We start from the raw sequence: 17,764 nt of genomic DNA on the forward strand, positions 1-17,764 counted from the left end.
CCCAGCAGTAACCTGTACCCATTACCCCTCATCTTTTCCTTGTGAAAATGGAGTCTTCAACTTCTTTGTAGCCACCCTTTATGTACTGGTACATAATAATAAGGTCACTTCTGCACCTGAACAAACCCAGTTCTCTCAGCCTTTCTTCATATGGCAGGTCTCCCACTCCTAGGAATATTTTTGTTAGGAATTACTAAAATAGCTTCTACCTACCATCATTCTTGTACTTTCTGGCCCTCTTTGGTTATCAAATCTCAGAAAACACATAATAACCTTCCCTGCAAACATAGTGCTAGCCCAGTCATCTCCTAGAAACATGTATGTTCCCCATCACAAAGGTCTTGATATGAGGAGCATTGTGCAATGAACAAAAGAACAATCTCCTTATTCACAAACAACTGTGTGTGAGGTTATGACCACACAGGGAAAGCTCATTTTGCAAGTAGTTCCTGTTATTCTAATATATGCCAGAACTAGTCAATTGAATCATGAGCCTATTAGTCAGGAAACTTCAATCAATGTCTCAAAATCTTCTATACCCACCCAGAGGAAGGTGTTCCCTCAAAAGCTGTCCAAAAGTATTCTCAGGGGAAAATCAGTAAGAGTTGACCTTTATATCATACATTCCTCATTCAGTGATCCCATTATGAAATGCCCACATTTCAAACAAGAAAATAAACCCAAACATTACTTTCACCAGTTAAAATCAGCAACATGATTAACATTAACAGATTATGAAATTAAAAAGAGCCACTCCTACAGAAATTGCCCAATTGAATCAAGCAACACCACCCTGACAAAAATATGACTGCAATGCTAGACAGTATAAAGCAATGCAATGTAAATGGTTGAAGCTATGTCCCAAGAACTCTGCTGCCTGCTGCAGTCTCATTTTCAATATAGATGCTGAATGGCTGCCAGAATGGGGTGAGGATTTTTTGGGTTTGTAAAAACAAATCTGAGGAAGATTTGGCAAGTTTTATATCCAAGCATTATTGAAAACTGTTACACATAATGCAAACAAAGTGTAGCTATCTTACATTCACATCAGCTGGGAAAAAAAAAGAATGAATACCTTCAGTAGTATTATTCCACACTTCACAGTATCACAGTATAACTAAGGTTGGAAGAGACCTCGAGGATCATCGAGTCCAACCTATCAACACAGACCCCATGACTAGACCATGGCACCAAGTGCCACATCCAATCCCCTCTTGAACGCCTCCAGGGATGGTGACTCCACCACCTCCCTGGGCAGCACATTCCAATGAAGAACGACTCTCTCGGTGAAGAACTCTCTCCTCACCTCAAGTCTAAACCTCCCCTGGCGCAGCTTGAGACTGTGTCCCCTTGTTCTGGTGCTGGTTGCCTGGGAGAAGAGACCAACCCCCTCCCGGCTACAACCACCCTTCAGGTAGTTGTAGAGGGCAATGAGGTCTTCCCTGAGCCTTCTCTTCTCCAGGCTAAACAATCCCAGCTCCCTCAGCCTCCCCTCATAGGGCTTGTGTTCAAGGCCTCCCACCAGCCTTGTAATAGAGCAAATTATAGCCATAAACCAAACACAATTCTAGAATCCCAGCTACATGCCCAGGAATCATTCAAGGGCAAAAAGAACAAATAATTTGAGTTCTGAGATTGAAGTCAGGTATTATATTGGAAAATACATGGGGAGAAAGGAAAGAACCTTAAGAAAACAACCAACAAAGTTATTTGGTCAGCTGAAAAGGTACCAAAAGTCCAGATTAAAATGACTCAATGGACCAACTAAAATACTGTTAACATATAAAACATGCCCATCAGGCAACTTTCCAGCCACTCTGCCCCAAGCCTGTAGGGTTGCATAAAATTGTTGTGACCCAAGTGCATAACTCAACTTCAGCTTTTTAACCCAGCAAAGTGTCCATCCATCCAAGCCTTAGGCAACCAGTTTCTCCAGGAGGATGTTGTAGAATATACAATGTGAATCATGATTATAATTAAAAAGATTATTAAAACGTGAATCACAAGTAGAAGTAGTCACTTTCTTCCCAGTTTTCCTGAAAGAGAGAATTTTATTTGTGTTTGTCTTAACTATTTTCTATTCCTGCCTGTTTTAGTTGAAGAAGGTAGAAGAGAAGTGTTTGCATTTTATGGAAAGAAAAAGTTTGCAGTTCAATTATTGAACAGTGTAAATTAGTAGCTGCATCTGTAGTTAAGAACACAACCCTCCCACCCCACCCCCAAGAATCTGTCCATCATGATCAGGCTTTTAAGTAGCTGCTTCCATTTGCTTCTAATGTAGAACATGTTCTGATTTTGGTGGTAGGAGTCACTGCCTCTGGTGGTGTTCAAGAAGGGATTGGATGTGGCACTTGAAGCTATGGTTTAGTAGAATAGAATAGAATAGAATAGAATAGAATAGAATAGAATAGAATAGACCAGACCAGACCAGGTTGGAAGAGACTTTCAAGATCATCGTGTCCAACCTATCATCCAACACCACCCAACCAACTATACCATGCAACCAAGCACCCTATCAAGTCTCCTCCTGAGAGACTGAGTAGTCGTGAGGTCTTGAGTGACAGGTTGGACTTGATGATCTTTGAGGTCTTTTCCAACCTTATTGATTCTATGATTCTATGAACACTGTCTCTACATTCCTTCTCCCTAACATAAATTAAAACACCAAGAACACTTGCATGTCAAGAAAGATCTTTAAACATCTTTCACTAAAAATCAAGAGCGTTAAAAATACGGCAAAAAGGGTTTTCATAGTTGTGTCAAACTCTGCCATTAGAAACATATAGCACAGAAGAAATGTGTTCTCAATTCCAAGATTTCCAAGCCTGTAAAACTTTCACCAAGGGTGTAATTATTTTAGTGGAAACTTGACACGAGTACTAAAAACACTGACTGCGATGACAGAATTTCCTCAATTATTTCAGTAAAAAGCAACCCAAGTGAAGTTCCCTTTAACAACTTGCAAGTCACAATCTTTTCACTATTTTTAATATCCAAACTGTAAACAGCAGTGAGCTCTTGCAGAAATGCAATCATTTGTTTATAGAGTATGAATTCAGAAATGCCAAGTTTTATCATCAAAAAGCAACAATTCGTTGTTAAATTAGATGATCGAGCCGCCAAATACAGCACAGTTTCAGGGCCTGCCTGAAAACATCTACTGATTCAATTTTGTTGTCATTCTAACATCTCCCTTTTCAAACCTCCCTTTCAGAAAGAAAAAATAGATAAATCAAATGCCAAAAAATCAACACATGTAATTGAAGACATAAGAAAGCAGTAGAATGCAGTAACCACTCAAACGTATCAGTCCCCTTGTGGCAGTGACATACAAGCATAAAATGTGCACAGCTGGCCTGCTATGTGTGTCAGAAGCTGCAAAACTGCTTCCCTTGTGTTGCAAATATTTAGAGAAATCTCTCCATAGGTTAGCTCCCAAAATGATACCAGGCAGGCTGAAATGGAGTACAGCCACGCTCACACAGAAGAGAAAGATAGACTACACTATTGCTCAGAAAAAGAGATTTCATAGGATCATAAAAAGGTTAGGTTAGTAGGGTTGGAAGGGACCTTAAAGATAGTTTAGTTCCAACCCCTCTAGCATGTGCAGGGACAGCTTCCACGAGACCAGGAAAGGCCCTGTCCAGCCTGGCCTTGAACACCTCCAAGGAGGGGGCATCCACAACATCCCTGGGTAGCCTGTTCCACTGTCTCACCAACCTGTCAAGATTCCTTCCTAATATCCAGTCTAAACATTCCCACTTTCCTTATCTCTGTGAGGTAAGAATACAAAAAATATATTGGATACTGGAGGTCTCTAATAGATAATATGAGAAAAAAAATAGCTAAGAAATCAATTAATACCATTTAAGTGTAAGGGGAACAGTCCCTGAAGTTTACAGATGTGAGTGTTAGTTTGGTGTTTCAGCAAGGAAGTGGCACAGCCAGTCACACCAGATTAGAATTTCCTTTGCTCTAGATTCTCAGCAGGTACAGAGACATGACAGCCATTAACTGCTTTTAATTTTGATGCATACAGAATCACAGAAGTGTTTTGGTTGGGAAAGACCTCTAAGATCATCAAGTCCTACTGTCTACCTAAGACCGCCACAGCCATCAAACCATGTCCCATAGTGCCAGGTCCACATTCTTTTTCTGTTTTGTTATGGTTTGTTTGGGTTTTTTGTTTGTTGTTGTCATTTTGGTAGGGAAAGGATACATTTTTTTCAGAACAATGTTTGTTGGATAGCACTTCTATTTCTATTTACCACAGATATGAATCAAACGTTTCTAGGGTTCACTGAGCTTCTATTCCTTCCATAAAATATTAGAACTCTTTTGTTATGCTCTATAAAAACTAATCTCTCTCCCTAGTGGGCAGTGCTCCATTCAGAAGATACCTCCAAGCAACCCATCACAGGGGCCAAAGAGGGAATCTTACCTCCTTTCTTTTCACTAGGCAACTAAGAGGATAATAAAGTCCAGCAGTTGAAAAAGGTGTCATGAGAAGGTGAGAGGTACTGTTCTACTCAGAATTAATTGCTGTAATAAAGCCAACACACACACACAACCACCAAACTACAGTAAAGATTTCACCAAGATGTTTAAGACCAAGCTGGACGAAGCCCTGGCCAGCCTGATCTAGTGTGGGGTGTCCCTGCCCATGGCAGGGGGGTTGGAACTAGATGATCCTTGTGGTTCCTTCCAACCCTGACTGATACTATGATACTATAAGATAGCTCCTCTCCAACTGCATTTGTGCAACACTGCAATATGTTTAATGTTTGCATTTTTGAAACTCTCTCTGTATTTCCAAGCTTGAGTTATTCCTTTACAATATTCTGACTTCACTTGCCTCCCCCTGTGGTGCACACAGAATGTGAATTAATGAGAGAAATAAAAGAAGCAAACCCAATCTCATCATATAAAAGAACCCATAAGAATACACTACCCCACAGATCAGTCACTGCAGTGATTATATGCAAAGTTTCTGTGAAAGGCTATCAGTCTGATACAAAAGGGTGTTTCTATACTTTCTGTGCTCATTTTACATAGGTTTGGAGGTTTTTAAACTAGAGTGTGAGGCAGGGAAATATTTTCTTTCTCAGCTTGGAGCTAGCTTTTTTATTACGCACGAAATCGAAACACGATTACCGTTTTCAAGCAGCAGCCCATAGGGCTTGGTTCTTCTTTTAAATCAAAGAAGTCTTGCTTGCTGCAAAGAGAAGCAAAATTCTAGCACTGAGAGGCAAAACATTGTTTTCATCCATCAGTATGAAAGACACTGTCTTGCCAAGAAATTCGGTGCCGCTCTCCCCAACTCTTCACCAAATCTCTTTTCCGCCAGATTCCCAGAAAATGCTTGCACAGTCAAATTAGCCCAAACAATTAGATACTGGAAATCTTATAAGGCAGATGGGTTGATGAGATTTCCAGATTAGGTCAGTTTGTATAAATATCATGGGTTTATTTGGAACCAGATCCAAACCAAAACTCCAAACAATTTAATCATGACTATTTTAGTCACACATAACACTAAACAAACAATTAAGCCTTGGAGATGTACGAACATTCCTGCTCTGTGATTTTCTGTTGCCCTAGATAAAGATTATGAAACTTATTACACTTCTGTGCACAGGAATGCAATCAGAGAAAGCAATGAACATGCCCATATTTATTTATTTGTTTGCAGTTAGATTTCATTAGCAGCACAGCATCCATTTAGCGTTAACAAGTAATAAAAGAGATGGTTTGAACTATGATTTCTTTCAGATACTGAGTGTTACACAAATCAGCACATGAAGTAGATTATATTGTTTCCTTTTTACTGCCAAGCTTATTTTAAAGTAACAGACACTGACATACATAAAATAGATGAAAAGAATTACATTGCTGATGGCTACCGGTTCAGTTTGTAAAGCATGTTCTAATTTAGTTTTTGCCTTTGCATGATCACTAAATGTTCCCTTTTTCCACTTCAAATTTTCATAGACTGACTGAAATGAATTGATGAGTTAGAGGCTCTGAGGAATCAGAGGCCAACAAATTTTCCCATGCTGAAACAAGCTTTTAGCATACATTCCTACAGACGTAACCTAAAAGTGTCTGAAACTCCAAAGGTTTATTTCCTGCAGCGTTTTCTCCTCAAAGAATTCTGCTAAGTTTAAAATACATTTTCTGTACCATTTACAACACAAAGTTGGCAGCTGCACAGCGACACAGATTTGTAGATGCACTCCAAACCAGATGATGCACACATCTTTATGGATTCAGGGGTTTTTAAACCCCTACTTCTACGTGTTGCACTATGGAAAGAATTCATTGCTGGTTTTCCCCTCTCTTTTTCCTTTTCTTTTTATTTTTGAAGCATTAGGTACAAATCAAGCAAAACAGTCTGGACTACTTGCAAACACAATATTGGGGGATTTAAATGCTGGGTAAACAAATTTAAACCGTAGAAATGCGAATTGGTGGAAGTTTTTAACTTGTACATCATGGAAAGATACCATACCTTCAGGTTTTAAAGGTTTATTTCACATGTGTCTGGAAGCATGTTTGCTTCTCCATACAAATTCAATACAGTAAAATACAGTATTCTAAGTACAATATAGAAGTCAGTCTAAACCCCCTGGTTTTGTCCTGTATGGAAAAAAATATTTGCTGTTCCCTCCCCTGACTCTCTCTGGACTTGACCGTAGAGGTCTTTTCCAACTTTAATGATTCTATGAGTCTGAAAGAACTAAAGGTCAAACTCCACCTTTTTCAACCCTCTGCTCCATTTTGGCATTTGTGGAGTTCTTCTAATCACAAAACAAAAAAGAGAAGGGAAGGGGGAAAAAAAGAAAGAAGGAAAAAAAAAGTCTGCACAACTGTGTGTGCTCTCTTTTTCAGACTTAAACGCACGCTAAACGCAGCTCTCATGTTTATTTTGACAGCTCTGTCCATTATTGGTTGTTTGGACATTGAAAGGCAGAGAGAAAACAAATCACTCTGATCTCTCAGAAATACGAAAAGAGGATCTGAACAGGAACTGTACAGCAAGTTATCAGGACCTTGTCATCCTCATCAGCTACCTCATGCTACTGTCAGAAAAGAGAAGACACTGAGGAAGTGAACTCCACATTATTGGTGGAACCTTTCTGGTGTTAAGTAGTTATAATCAGCTACATAAAACTAATTGCTTGATTCTGGGGGGCATTGGGTCTTTTTGTTTGTTTTGTTTTGTTTTGCATTCTAGTCTTCAGGATCTGACCAGAGATGATAGCCACTTCAAGAAGGCTTTAAAATTTGACCTTGCAAAGAACTTTGACCCCCACAAATGACAATGATTATTTTTGCTTCCACAATGAATTAGAAGTTGAGGTTATCTTGCAGGAAATATATAGCACTCTATTGGCTTATGCCCTTTATCTCTAGATAGTTAAGTGAGCAAACGATGGTTTGTCAAAAGAATCCTAGAATCATTTTGGCTGGAAAAGACCTTTAAGATCATTGAGTCCAGGCAGCATCTAACTCCACCAAGTCTGGTGCCAAATCATGTCCCTCAGCACTACATCTCTGTGTCCTTTCAACACCCCCAGGGACAAGTATTCAACCACCTCCCTGGGGAGCCTCTTGCAGTCTTTCAGTGAGAAGTTTCTTCTAATAGCCAACCTAGACCTTACTTCAGGAGTTTTTACTTCTTTTCAGGAGGCTTTTATTTAATCCCAACATAGAGACATGCCTATCCATCCACTGGAGACAGGGCAGGAGAACAGTACAATGCCCTCTGGTGCCTTACTTACAGGTGGCACAGAAAACTTTTCCTCATTGGGATTACTTAAAAAGCAGTTTATAAGTACAGAACACTATGTGCCCTCTATAACCAAGCAATAATTCCACTGAAGGAACACAAAATATCAACACTATCTGAGAATGTGGCACCTCTTATTCAAAACTCATTTGCTCACAAACCCAGTACTTCTAAGGAACATTCCACTCAGACTCTCACCAGAGAAAATCTTAGCCAGCAGATCCATGCAGCTCCATATGGTTTTCATCTTCTGAGTCAGTAACGTATTCGACTAACTTAAATTATGCAACATTTGTACAAAAGCCTAGCGTCCATCCGGAGACAGTCAAATCTGAAGTCGAGAACAGTGACTCCACTTCAGGTCACACAGTTACAAATCTAAAACTTAGTGGATATTAACTGACAGAACTGAGTTAAGAGGTCAAAACTGCCACACCCTGCCAGTGTCAGAGATTAGAAGTTAGTCACTGTTCAGCCTTGAGGCTGATTAACTGTACATTTCCACATGCCACGTTAAGGAGAACACACCAGATGAAAAAGGATGAAGTGGACTGTAATAGAAACAAATGTTGATGACTGTGTTATCTGATTTTAGTCTTGCATGTTTAAACAAGACTGGTTTGCTAAGGATAGGCTATTTTAATTTCATTTTATTATCATTATACATTATCAATTACCATTCAAATTACTATTATAAATTAATCAGTTTTCTCCTATGCACTGACTATAAATATACTTCAATTAAATCTTTGCTTTAAATTACAGAAATACACATCATGGTCATGACTGAGCTCTGTTCTCCTGTCAGAGCACAGGAAAATAACTTATTTTGCTTCTATTTGGCCAGCTTTCAATCAATATATTTCCTATGATTTAACAAAGTTTCTTTCAAGGGGGTCTGATAAAAATGAAGGTAGAGCCCAGCCTATCAATTTAAGAAGAACAAAGGATCTAGTGTGAAATAGCAAGATTGTATGTCAGCATATAGATATCAGACTAAATTTCCATTCAGGACAAGTAAGGACCTGCAAAGCACTCATTTAAGTAAGGGAGAAGACTTCACATTCAAAGCTACTCCTTCCAACTTTTTAAGTTCCACTGTCAAAATTATTTCAGCCACACCAGATAACTACAATGAAGAAAATCATGATCATCATTGAAAATAAAAAGGGGGTTTCTGTTACATTACCTGTCACTGGCACAGTTATTTGTTGTTGTCCAGTCATGTTTAGGGTTGACTAGGATGCCCCAAGAGAGGAACACAGAGGTTGGGGTGAGAGTGCCAACTACCAGTTGCAGAGGCTTTTGAGTCTTGGTCCGACCTACAGAAGAAATACATAATTCCAATCACAAGTTAGTATATCTAAACCAAGAACTGTTCCACCCCTTCATCTGCTGGACTGAAAAGTCAACTATGTGAACCTCGTTCCACAAAGCAGTTTCTGTAGACTGCCCAAATAGTACATTAGCAGGGGTTATGTTTTTTGGTATATGTATCTGTTGTGTCTGAAAGGTAAATCACTTGTTAAAAGTTTTCCAGACATAGTGTTTTACATTCAGTCAACAGCAAGAAGAAATGAATCCCAAGCAATTGCTTGGAACTAGAAAAACAAACAAGCAAACAACACAAACCCAAAGCATACAAATATCATGGAATCATAGCACGGTTGGAGTTAGAAGGGAACTTTAAAGTTCATCTAGTCCAACCCTCTGGCAGTGGGTTACTCAGATTACTCAGGGTGCCATCCAACCTGACCTTGAATGTTTCTAGTTATGGAGCATCTACTACCTCTCTGGGCAGCAAGTTGCAGTGTTTCACCACCCTCATTGCAACAAAATCTCTTCCATCTATCTAGTCTGAATCTTTCCTCTTTTAGTTTTAAACTGTCATCCCTTGTCCTCTTGCTAAAAGGTTTATTTCAAACTATGAGGTGGTGCAGTCACTGTCCAAGAGCTGTCCAGGAAATATGTGGACATGGCACTTCAGGACGCAGTTTAATGGCAATGGTGATGTTATTCTGATGGTTGGACTCTTAGATCTTAGAGGTCTTTTCCAACCAAAACAATTCTATGATTCTATAAGCAGATACATATACACTATCTGATTATTTATGACAGTCCAGTGAGCCTGAAAGCCATCTCCCTATTAAAGAATAAAGAATTAACAATATAAATGACATGATTCAGGTTACCTAGAGATTCTTTGGAAGAGCTGAGAACACATTCAGATTTCTGCTCTACTATGGGTAGTTTAAGCTAGAAATAGCCCTTTTTTCCTTAACTCCTTACATCAGCAAACTTGGTATTGGCACTGATTTGCACATGTATACAAGCACACACAGATACACACACAAGTTACCATGTTCCAGTGAGGAGCAAAATGCACTAACATGCCTATGGTTGAGGGAATTCTTACTGATTATTTGGGAAGGGTAACCTCAATACATTGTGTCTCAGAACTTCCACATTTTTTTGGTGTGTGTGCTTTAGACATCAGTAATTAGTATTTTACATTTCAGTTCTCATTTGTAAGAACTTTTCACCAGAACAACATTTAGGTTGTGCTTCAAGTTTTCAGCATCACATGCATAATTAATGACTGACCAGAAAATACTCTCCTACATGTCACCTTCCCACACATGGAATTTGTGAATGCCAGTCAGACACCTGCAAGTATATTTTCAGAGCAAAACAGTGAAAGATTTTGTCTTTCTTGGACTACTTTAGGAAAGAGGTGCAGGAATAGGAAAATACCTGAACAAGACTTCTTATTATTTGAGGCACGTGCTGGTCTTACTGAAACCAAATACCGTGGTTCTGCATCTGTAAATGAAGAAAGCACCAATTAGTACAGTACTTTTCATTTGAGAAAGTGATTAATGTATAATTAATAAGTAAAAGCTCAATAATCAGTGAATGCCTGACACATTATCCAACCTTTGCCAGCATTAGACGTGCTTGCCTTAAGGTTTATTCACAGATTCATAGATTTGCAGATTGCATTGGGTTGGAAGAGACCCTCAAAGGGAATTTCCAACTAGATCAGGCCACTCAGGGTCACATGAAGTCTGATCTTGAATGTCTCTGGGGATTGGGCCTCAACCACATCCCTGGGCAACCTGTCCCAGTAGTTTGTCACTCTCAATGTAAAGAACTTCCTCCTAATGTCCAACCTAAATCCACCTTGCTCCAGTTTAAAATCATTGCTCCTTGACCTATCACTACAAGCCCTTCTAAACAGTCCTTCCCCAGCCTTCCTGTAGATTTCCTTCAGATATTGAATATAAGGTCTCCCCAGAGTCTTCTCCTCTCCAGGCTGAACAAACCAAATTCTTTCAGCCTGTCTTTGTAGGTGAGGTTCTCCAGCCCTATGATCATCTTTGTGGCCCTCCTCTGGACCTGCTCTAGCAGGTCCATGTCTCTCTTCTGTTGGAGTCTCAGAGCTGGACACAGTACTCCAGGTGAGGTCTCACCAGAGCAGTGGCAGGATCACCTCTCCACCTGCTGGTCATGCTTTTTGTGATGCAGCACAGTATGCCATTGCTAGCTCATGTCCAGCTTCTCATCCACCAGTACATCCAAGTCCTTCACCAGTCATTCAGAAATACTCTAGCCATGCACAAAACATTTGGCATATTCTTAACTGGGACACAACAAGTATGTGAACATGGCAGGACATAAATGAGACATTTCAGTGCAAATGTTACTTGGAAAGTGAAGGGGAATGAAAACCCAGAGGAAGAGATGATGACATAACAGAAAAGTGAAATAGATAAAGTAAGAAGAGGGAAAGCCTCAAGAATACAACCACTGATATCTCCTCTCCTGATATGAGCTAGAGGAATTTTTCCTGCAATGTTTTCTGCATTCTGTTTCAGGCTATGCACCTTAGTTTTCCTGTTGTAGGCAGTGTCTCAGTAAAGAGACGACCTTGCATAAAGGGAATAAACAAAATGCACTGATCATGTAGGAGCTCATGCCCCAACAGACTAAGACTACATCACTCATGATTTGCATCACTGTCTGATTACAAGAACAAACAAAACATCAGGCATGCTTAAGACAATCTCCACATCAGTTACTGGTTTGGTTTGTAATTAATTTTACATACATTTTTCAGAGACTTATGAAATTTAACTCTTAAGTGCTTTGATGGTTGTGAATAGTCTTTATGAAACCAAAGTTATTACTAACTTAGCTCCATATGCTGTGAGTTAGTCACAGTATCACAGAATCACCAAGGTTGGAATCACATAATGGTAGGGGTTGGAAGGAGCCTCTGGAGATCAAGTCCCCTGTCAAGGAAGTTTCACCTAAAGGTGGTCACACAGGAACATACCCAGGTGAGTTTTGAGTGTCTCCAGAGAGAGAGAGACAATGTCTAACAAATCAGTGGCAGCATGCAACTAACACACGCTGCCAAATTCCATCCAACACTCCTGTGTCCAAGCACTATTTTAATTCAGTTCAGGATTCAACCAAAACATAAATGCAGCTGAAAGCAGAACAACGTAAGAACGAGCTGACTAATCAACTTAGAATAAATGTGACTTTAGAGTGTTTCAATGCATCATCATAATTCATAGACCTTGAGTCACAACAAAATTAAGAAACCCAAATATTTATATTCCCCTCAATCTCCTGCCACAATTCATGGCAACAGTAGCGTGCAAATATGCCTTACCAAGCTCTGTTACCGAGGTTTTTCCATCCGAAGGCAAAGGAATGTACTGATTAGAAAGGAAGCTGCTCCCATAACCCAGGATGAAACCTTCTAATCTGGTGTTTTGACTCGGTCTCAGGTACCTCATGCAAACAGTGTCATCTGTTGCGTTGATTTGAACTTTCAGACTCTGCCTTTTCACTGGGGAAAGAGCGGGGGGAAAAAGAAAAAGAGATCAGAATCACAGAATCACAGAAACACCAAGGTTGGAAGAGACCTCAAAGATCATCAAGTCCAACCTGTCACCAAAGACCTCATGACTAAACCATGGCACTAAGTGCCACCTTGCAAGAATGCTTTCACTAGTAGACTATGACACCATAACAATATAGGACTGTTTAACCTTCTACTCAAAAGCAACTGAAAGAAATGCATAAAGGTGGAGTCTCCTGGAAAGTAAGTGTATATTTAAAAGTAAATTAAAAGTCATGTTAAATCATGGCTTCCAACATGCCTCTTTTTTCCATTAGTGTAGTATTATCATGAGCTGCAACATCTTCTCCAATTGCAGTAGTAGCAAAGTGCATGAAATACATGGTAAAAATGTGAATAGCTTTCTTCTGCATATGAAACTTATACTAGTATTAGCCATCCATAGCACCTATACTTGAAAAACCTGAAAATTTGATTTCAGATTGGCTTTATTTTTTTGGTTGTTACAGAAAAAACCTGAAGTTTGAACATTAAGTTGACCACACTACTGAATTAGGGTAGAGGATCAACAGTAACTAGATCTATGTCGACCTGGAAATGCTATTTTCTATCCTGAATTTACCAGGCCACTTGAACTAGCCTATGCACTTTACTCAAAACTACCAAGAAACAGCTTTTAAACATTCATTTTTATGCTTTTCAGGGGAGAAGCACATAAAGCAGGAAACATCTTACATATTTTGTTTGTTACTGGAAAACATGAAGTTTGAACATTAAGTTAATCACACTACTAAATTAGGGTAGATGATCGATAGTAATTAGACCTATGTCGACCTGGAAATGCTATTTTCTATCTGAATTTGCCAGGCCACTTGAGCTAGCCTATGCACTTTACTCAAAACTACCAAGAAACAACTTTTAAACATTCATTTTTGTGCTTTCCAGGGGAGAAACACATAAAGCAGGAAACATCTTACATATTTTGGTTGTTACTGGAAAACCTGAAGTTTGAACAGTAAGATAATCACACTACTAAATTAGGGTAGAGGATCAAAAGTAACCAGATCTATGTCGACCTGGAAATGCTATTTTCTATCTGAATTTGCCAGGCCACTTGAGCTAGCCTATGCGCTTTACTCAAAACTACCAAGAAACAACTTTTAAACATTCATTTTTGTGCTTTCCAGAGGAGAAACACATAAAGCAGGAAACATCTTACATATTTTGCTTGTTACTGGAAAACGTGAAGTTTGAACATTAAGTTAATCACACTACTAAATTAGAGTAGAGGATCGACAGTAACTAGATCTATGTTGACCTGGGAATGCTATTTTCTATCTGAATTTTCCAGGCCAGGAGATGCAAGTTTCTATTTGAACTTCCTATTTGAATTTACCAGGCCACTTGAGCTAGCCTATGTAGTTTACTCAAAACTACCAAGAACCAGCTTTTAAACATTCATTTTTGTGCTTTCCAGGGGAGAAGCACATAAAGCAGGAAACATCTTACATATCCATTTAATAAAATGTAACTTCTAACAAAACCAGAATGACTTCATAACAGAATAATGAATTTTTTTAGGCTACAAGAGGGTGTTTTGTCTTCTGTTGGTGGGCTGAGGGAGGACTGGCTTTCTTTGTCTTGCAGCTTACAACTGTAATATTCCCTGGTCACTGTGAGGCTTGCCATGTTTTTCAGGATAGTTGAATGCCAATGCTTTAAAAAATGTAATTACTTTTCCCAAAGTTACAATACTAGCACTAGAATAATACATTTATGCATTATTATTTCTTTCCTCAGGCTCAATTTTTTTTTCCTCAGCAGATTTTCAGCCATCTCGCAAATCGTGAGGCTGAAATCAGTTTTGCAGGAAGAAACAGAGATTTGCACAAAATAATGTTATTTCTGGAGTCAAATCCTGAAGAGAGCAATGAGAGATGTGTGATCTGGCATTAATTAAGACAGGTAGAACAACCCTTCCCCTTCCCCTTCCCCTTCCCCTTCCCCTTCCCCTTCCCCTTCCCCCTTCCCCTTCCCCTTCCCCTTCCCCTTCCCCTTCCCCTTCCCTCTTCCCCTTCCCCTTCCCCTTCCCCTTCCCCTTCCCCCTTCCCCTTCCCCTTCCCCTTCCCCTTCCTCTTCCCTTTCCCCTTCCCCTTCCCTTTCCCCTTCCCTTTCCCCTTCCCCTTCCCCTTCCCCTTCCCCTTCCCCTTCCCCTTCCCCTTTCCCCTTCCCCTTCCCCTTCCCCTTCCCCTTCCCCTTCCCCTTCCCCTTCCCCTTCCCCTTCCCCTTCCCCTTCCCCTTCCCCTTTCTTTCCCCTTCCCCCTTCCCCTTCCCCTTCCCCTTCCTTTCCCCTTCCCCTTCCCCTTCCCCTTCCCCCTTCCCCTTCCCCTTCCCCTTCCCCTTCCCCTTCCCCTTCCCCTTCCCCTTCCCCTTCCCCTTCCCCTTCCCCTTCCCCTTCCCCTTCTTTCTACCTCCCTCCCTTCCTTCCTTCCTCTGTCTCTCTGAGTAACTGCAGCCAGATACTCAGTTTCTTTAGACAAGAACTTGTCTATTCTCTGGTGTCATCCCAGCCTGTCCTCTTTTATTTTATGCTTTTTTCTTTTGCTAGAGAAATTCCAATGACTACAGTTGCTAAGAGGCCACAACCCCCAGTTTGTGAAGATGATTTAGCACTACTGTCAGGCACCTGCAGTCCTCTGCACACTGAGCGTAAAGACCTAAGCCAAGCACTTGTGCCTCTTCCCTTTATAGAAAGGAGTGTACAAGTAGAACTGATGGAAAACATGTGCCTCTGGTGAGACCCTTTATCTGGAGACTGATCAAGTAAAAGCCTTCAGCCAGGAAACTGCCAGAATTTTTCAAAGACAGCTCTGCAAGGTTCCAGGAGAGTGCAAGCCTTCTAGAAAACTCAACTGTCCTGCATTTTTGGCAGTATAACATGCTTCATGAAGATGCTTAGCAAAAAAGTGTCCCCATGCCAAAAAAAGACTTTGGGATTATCACCTCTGATTGACAGGGAGCTAGATTTGTTAAAATCATGTAGTTAGCTAATGTAATTTTAGAGAGCAGAGCATCAATGCAAGGATGTCCTCCAGGCCTCCACTGAGTATTCAAATCTAAGAAGAAAGATTTACAGTACTTGTTTCAAATATAATAATCTGATTTCTGTATTAAAATTCATAATCAGACTCAGAATTAGACTTAAAAAATAGTGAATGCCTATTTTAATTTTATAAATAACTATTTTTTTTTTCTAGGTGATTTTTTTTCCTGTGTACCTCTCAGGCTCAATCACCTCTCTGGGCAGCTTGTTCCAACCTTTGACAACCCTTTCAGTAAAGGATTTTTTTTCCTAATATCCAATCTAAAGCACCCCTGATAATTTAGTGTCATCTGAAAACTTACTGAGTGTGCACTAAATCACTTCATCCAATCATTGATAATGATATTAAAGAGAACTAACCTAAATTTTGAGTGCTGGGAAACCCTACTTGTGACCAGACACCAAATGAATGTAATTCCATTCCCTACAGCTCTTTGGGCTGGGCCATTCAGACAGTTTTCAACCCAGCAATGTGTACTTCAGCCAGATTCTTAAGGAGAATACTGTGGGAAAACATGTCAAAAGCTTTAGTGAAGTCCAGGTAGCCAAAATCCACAGCCTTTCCCCCCTCCACTAGGAGGGTCACCTTCTCATCTAAGGAGATCAGGTTACTTAAGCAAGACCTGCCTTTCGTAAACCCATGCTATGTGATGGCACTCAAGATTAGCTGCTCCATGACATTCCCTGTTGCTGAGGTCAGACTGAGAGGTCTGGATTGGGCTCCCCCATTCAAGAGGGGCAGGGATCTGTTCAAGAAAGTCAAATGGAAGGCTACAAGGATGATTAGGGGACTGGAGTATGTGCCCCATGAGGAGAGGCTGAGAGACCTGAAGCTCTTTAGTCTGGAGAAGAGAAGACTGAGAGGGGATTTAATAAGTGTTTATAAATATCTGAGGGCTGAGTGTCAAGAGGAAGGGGACATGCCCTTCTCAGTTGCACCTTGTGGTAGGACAAGGGGCAGTGGATATAAACTACAATGCAGGAAGTTCCACCTCAACATGAAGAGGAACTTCTTTACTGTGAGGGTTGCAGAGCAGTGGAATGGGCTCCCCAGAGACGTTGTGGAGTCTCCTTCACTGGAGGATTTCAAGACCCATCTGGATGCATTCATGTGTGACCTGCTCTAGATTCTATGGTCCAGCTCTGGCAGGGGGATTGGACTCGATGATCTCTGGAGGTCCTTTCCAAACCCTAATGTCCTACAATACTGTGATCCTGTGTGACCTCCCCAGTTAGCCAGGACTGCTGGTAAATGATGCAAAGTGGCTTGGTGAACACCTCTGCCAGTTCTTCAGTACTTTTGGGTTGGTTCTATCCAGCACTTGTGTGCCTCTAAGTGTTGTAGTAGGTCACTGATCATTGGATTATGGGGGTTTCCTTCTGCTCCCTGTTCCTGACTTCCAGCTCAGGTGTCTTACTGTTAAAGACTGAGGCAAAAAAAGCATTCACTGCTTCAACCTTTTCTTCTTCCTTTGTCGCTATGCTTTCCTCTGCGTTCAATAAAGGGTGGAAAGAAGCTTTTCTTCTTTACTTCTCTTCAGAGATCTATCTATCATCAGTGCTACCATAGCAACGAAGATTCCTGACCAAAGTTACAACCTGAGTTTGCTGAGAACTGTATCTGTTGAGTGAAATCACTTGGGTACCAAAGAGTGAAAGGTTACGCAAGGAAGAACCCAAAGAACAATGAGGACAAAAGGAAGTCCAAAAGCACAGAAACTGTGCTCTCTATCATGGCAGAGCTACCAGTGAATGAGAAATCACTCTTAGCATGGATTCTTTGTGGGAATTGCATTTCACTCCAAACCAGGTTAGCATGCTACTTAGTCACCAAACCTCCTGCCTGCCAACAGATTAGCAGGCCAACCTCTTTCCAGCAGCCCTGGCACTCTTCCAACACCCCACTCTTGTGGCCATCTACACACAGCAAACAACTTAGCCTGCTGGTATGTCAAACACCAAGGCTGTGAAGCAGCCCTCCTTTTTATAGCTG

The 17,764-nt window shown here is 40.5% G+C and overlaps 1 protein-coding gene across 12 annotated transcripts in view; it reads right to left on the reverse strand.

Annotated features, from left to right (window-relative positions):
* Window positions 1-17,764, reverse strand: part of ABI3BP (ABI family member 3 binding protein) — a 155,852-nt gene that overhangs the window by 114,629 nt on the left and 23,459 nt on the right. For all 12 annotated transcript variants that reach the window (XM_068160688.1, XM_068160693.1, XM_068160691.1 and 9 more), the window contains exons 2-4: window positions 12,477-12,656; window positions 10,547-10,615; window positions 8,982-9,114 (exon numbers count right to left, since the gene is read on the reverse strand). In XM_068160688.1, the coding sequence (XP_068016789.1) occupies window positions 8,982-9,114; window positions 10,547-10,615; window positions 12,477-12,656 (382 nt within the window). The remainder of the gene's footprint in view (window positions 1-8,981; window positions 9,115-10,546; window positions 10,616-12,476; window positions 12,657-17,764) is intronic.

This window comes from Melanerpes formicivorus, unplaced genomic scaffold, assembly GCF_026170545.1.
Source record: "Melanerpes formicivorus ecotype bairdi unplaced genomic scaffold, bMelFor1.0.p_v2 SCAF_51, whole genome shotgun sequence".
Classification (NCBI taxonomy): domain Eukaryota; kingdom Metazoa; phylum Chordata; class Aves; order Piciformes; family Picidae; genus Melanerpes; species Melanerpes formicivorus.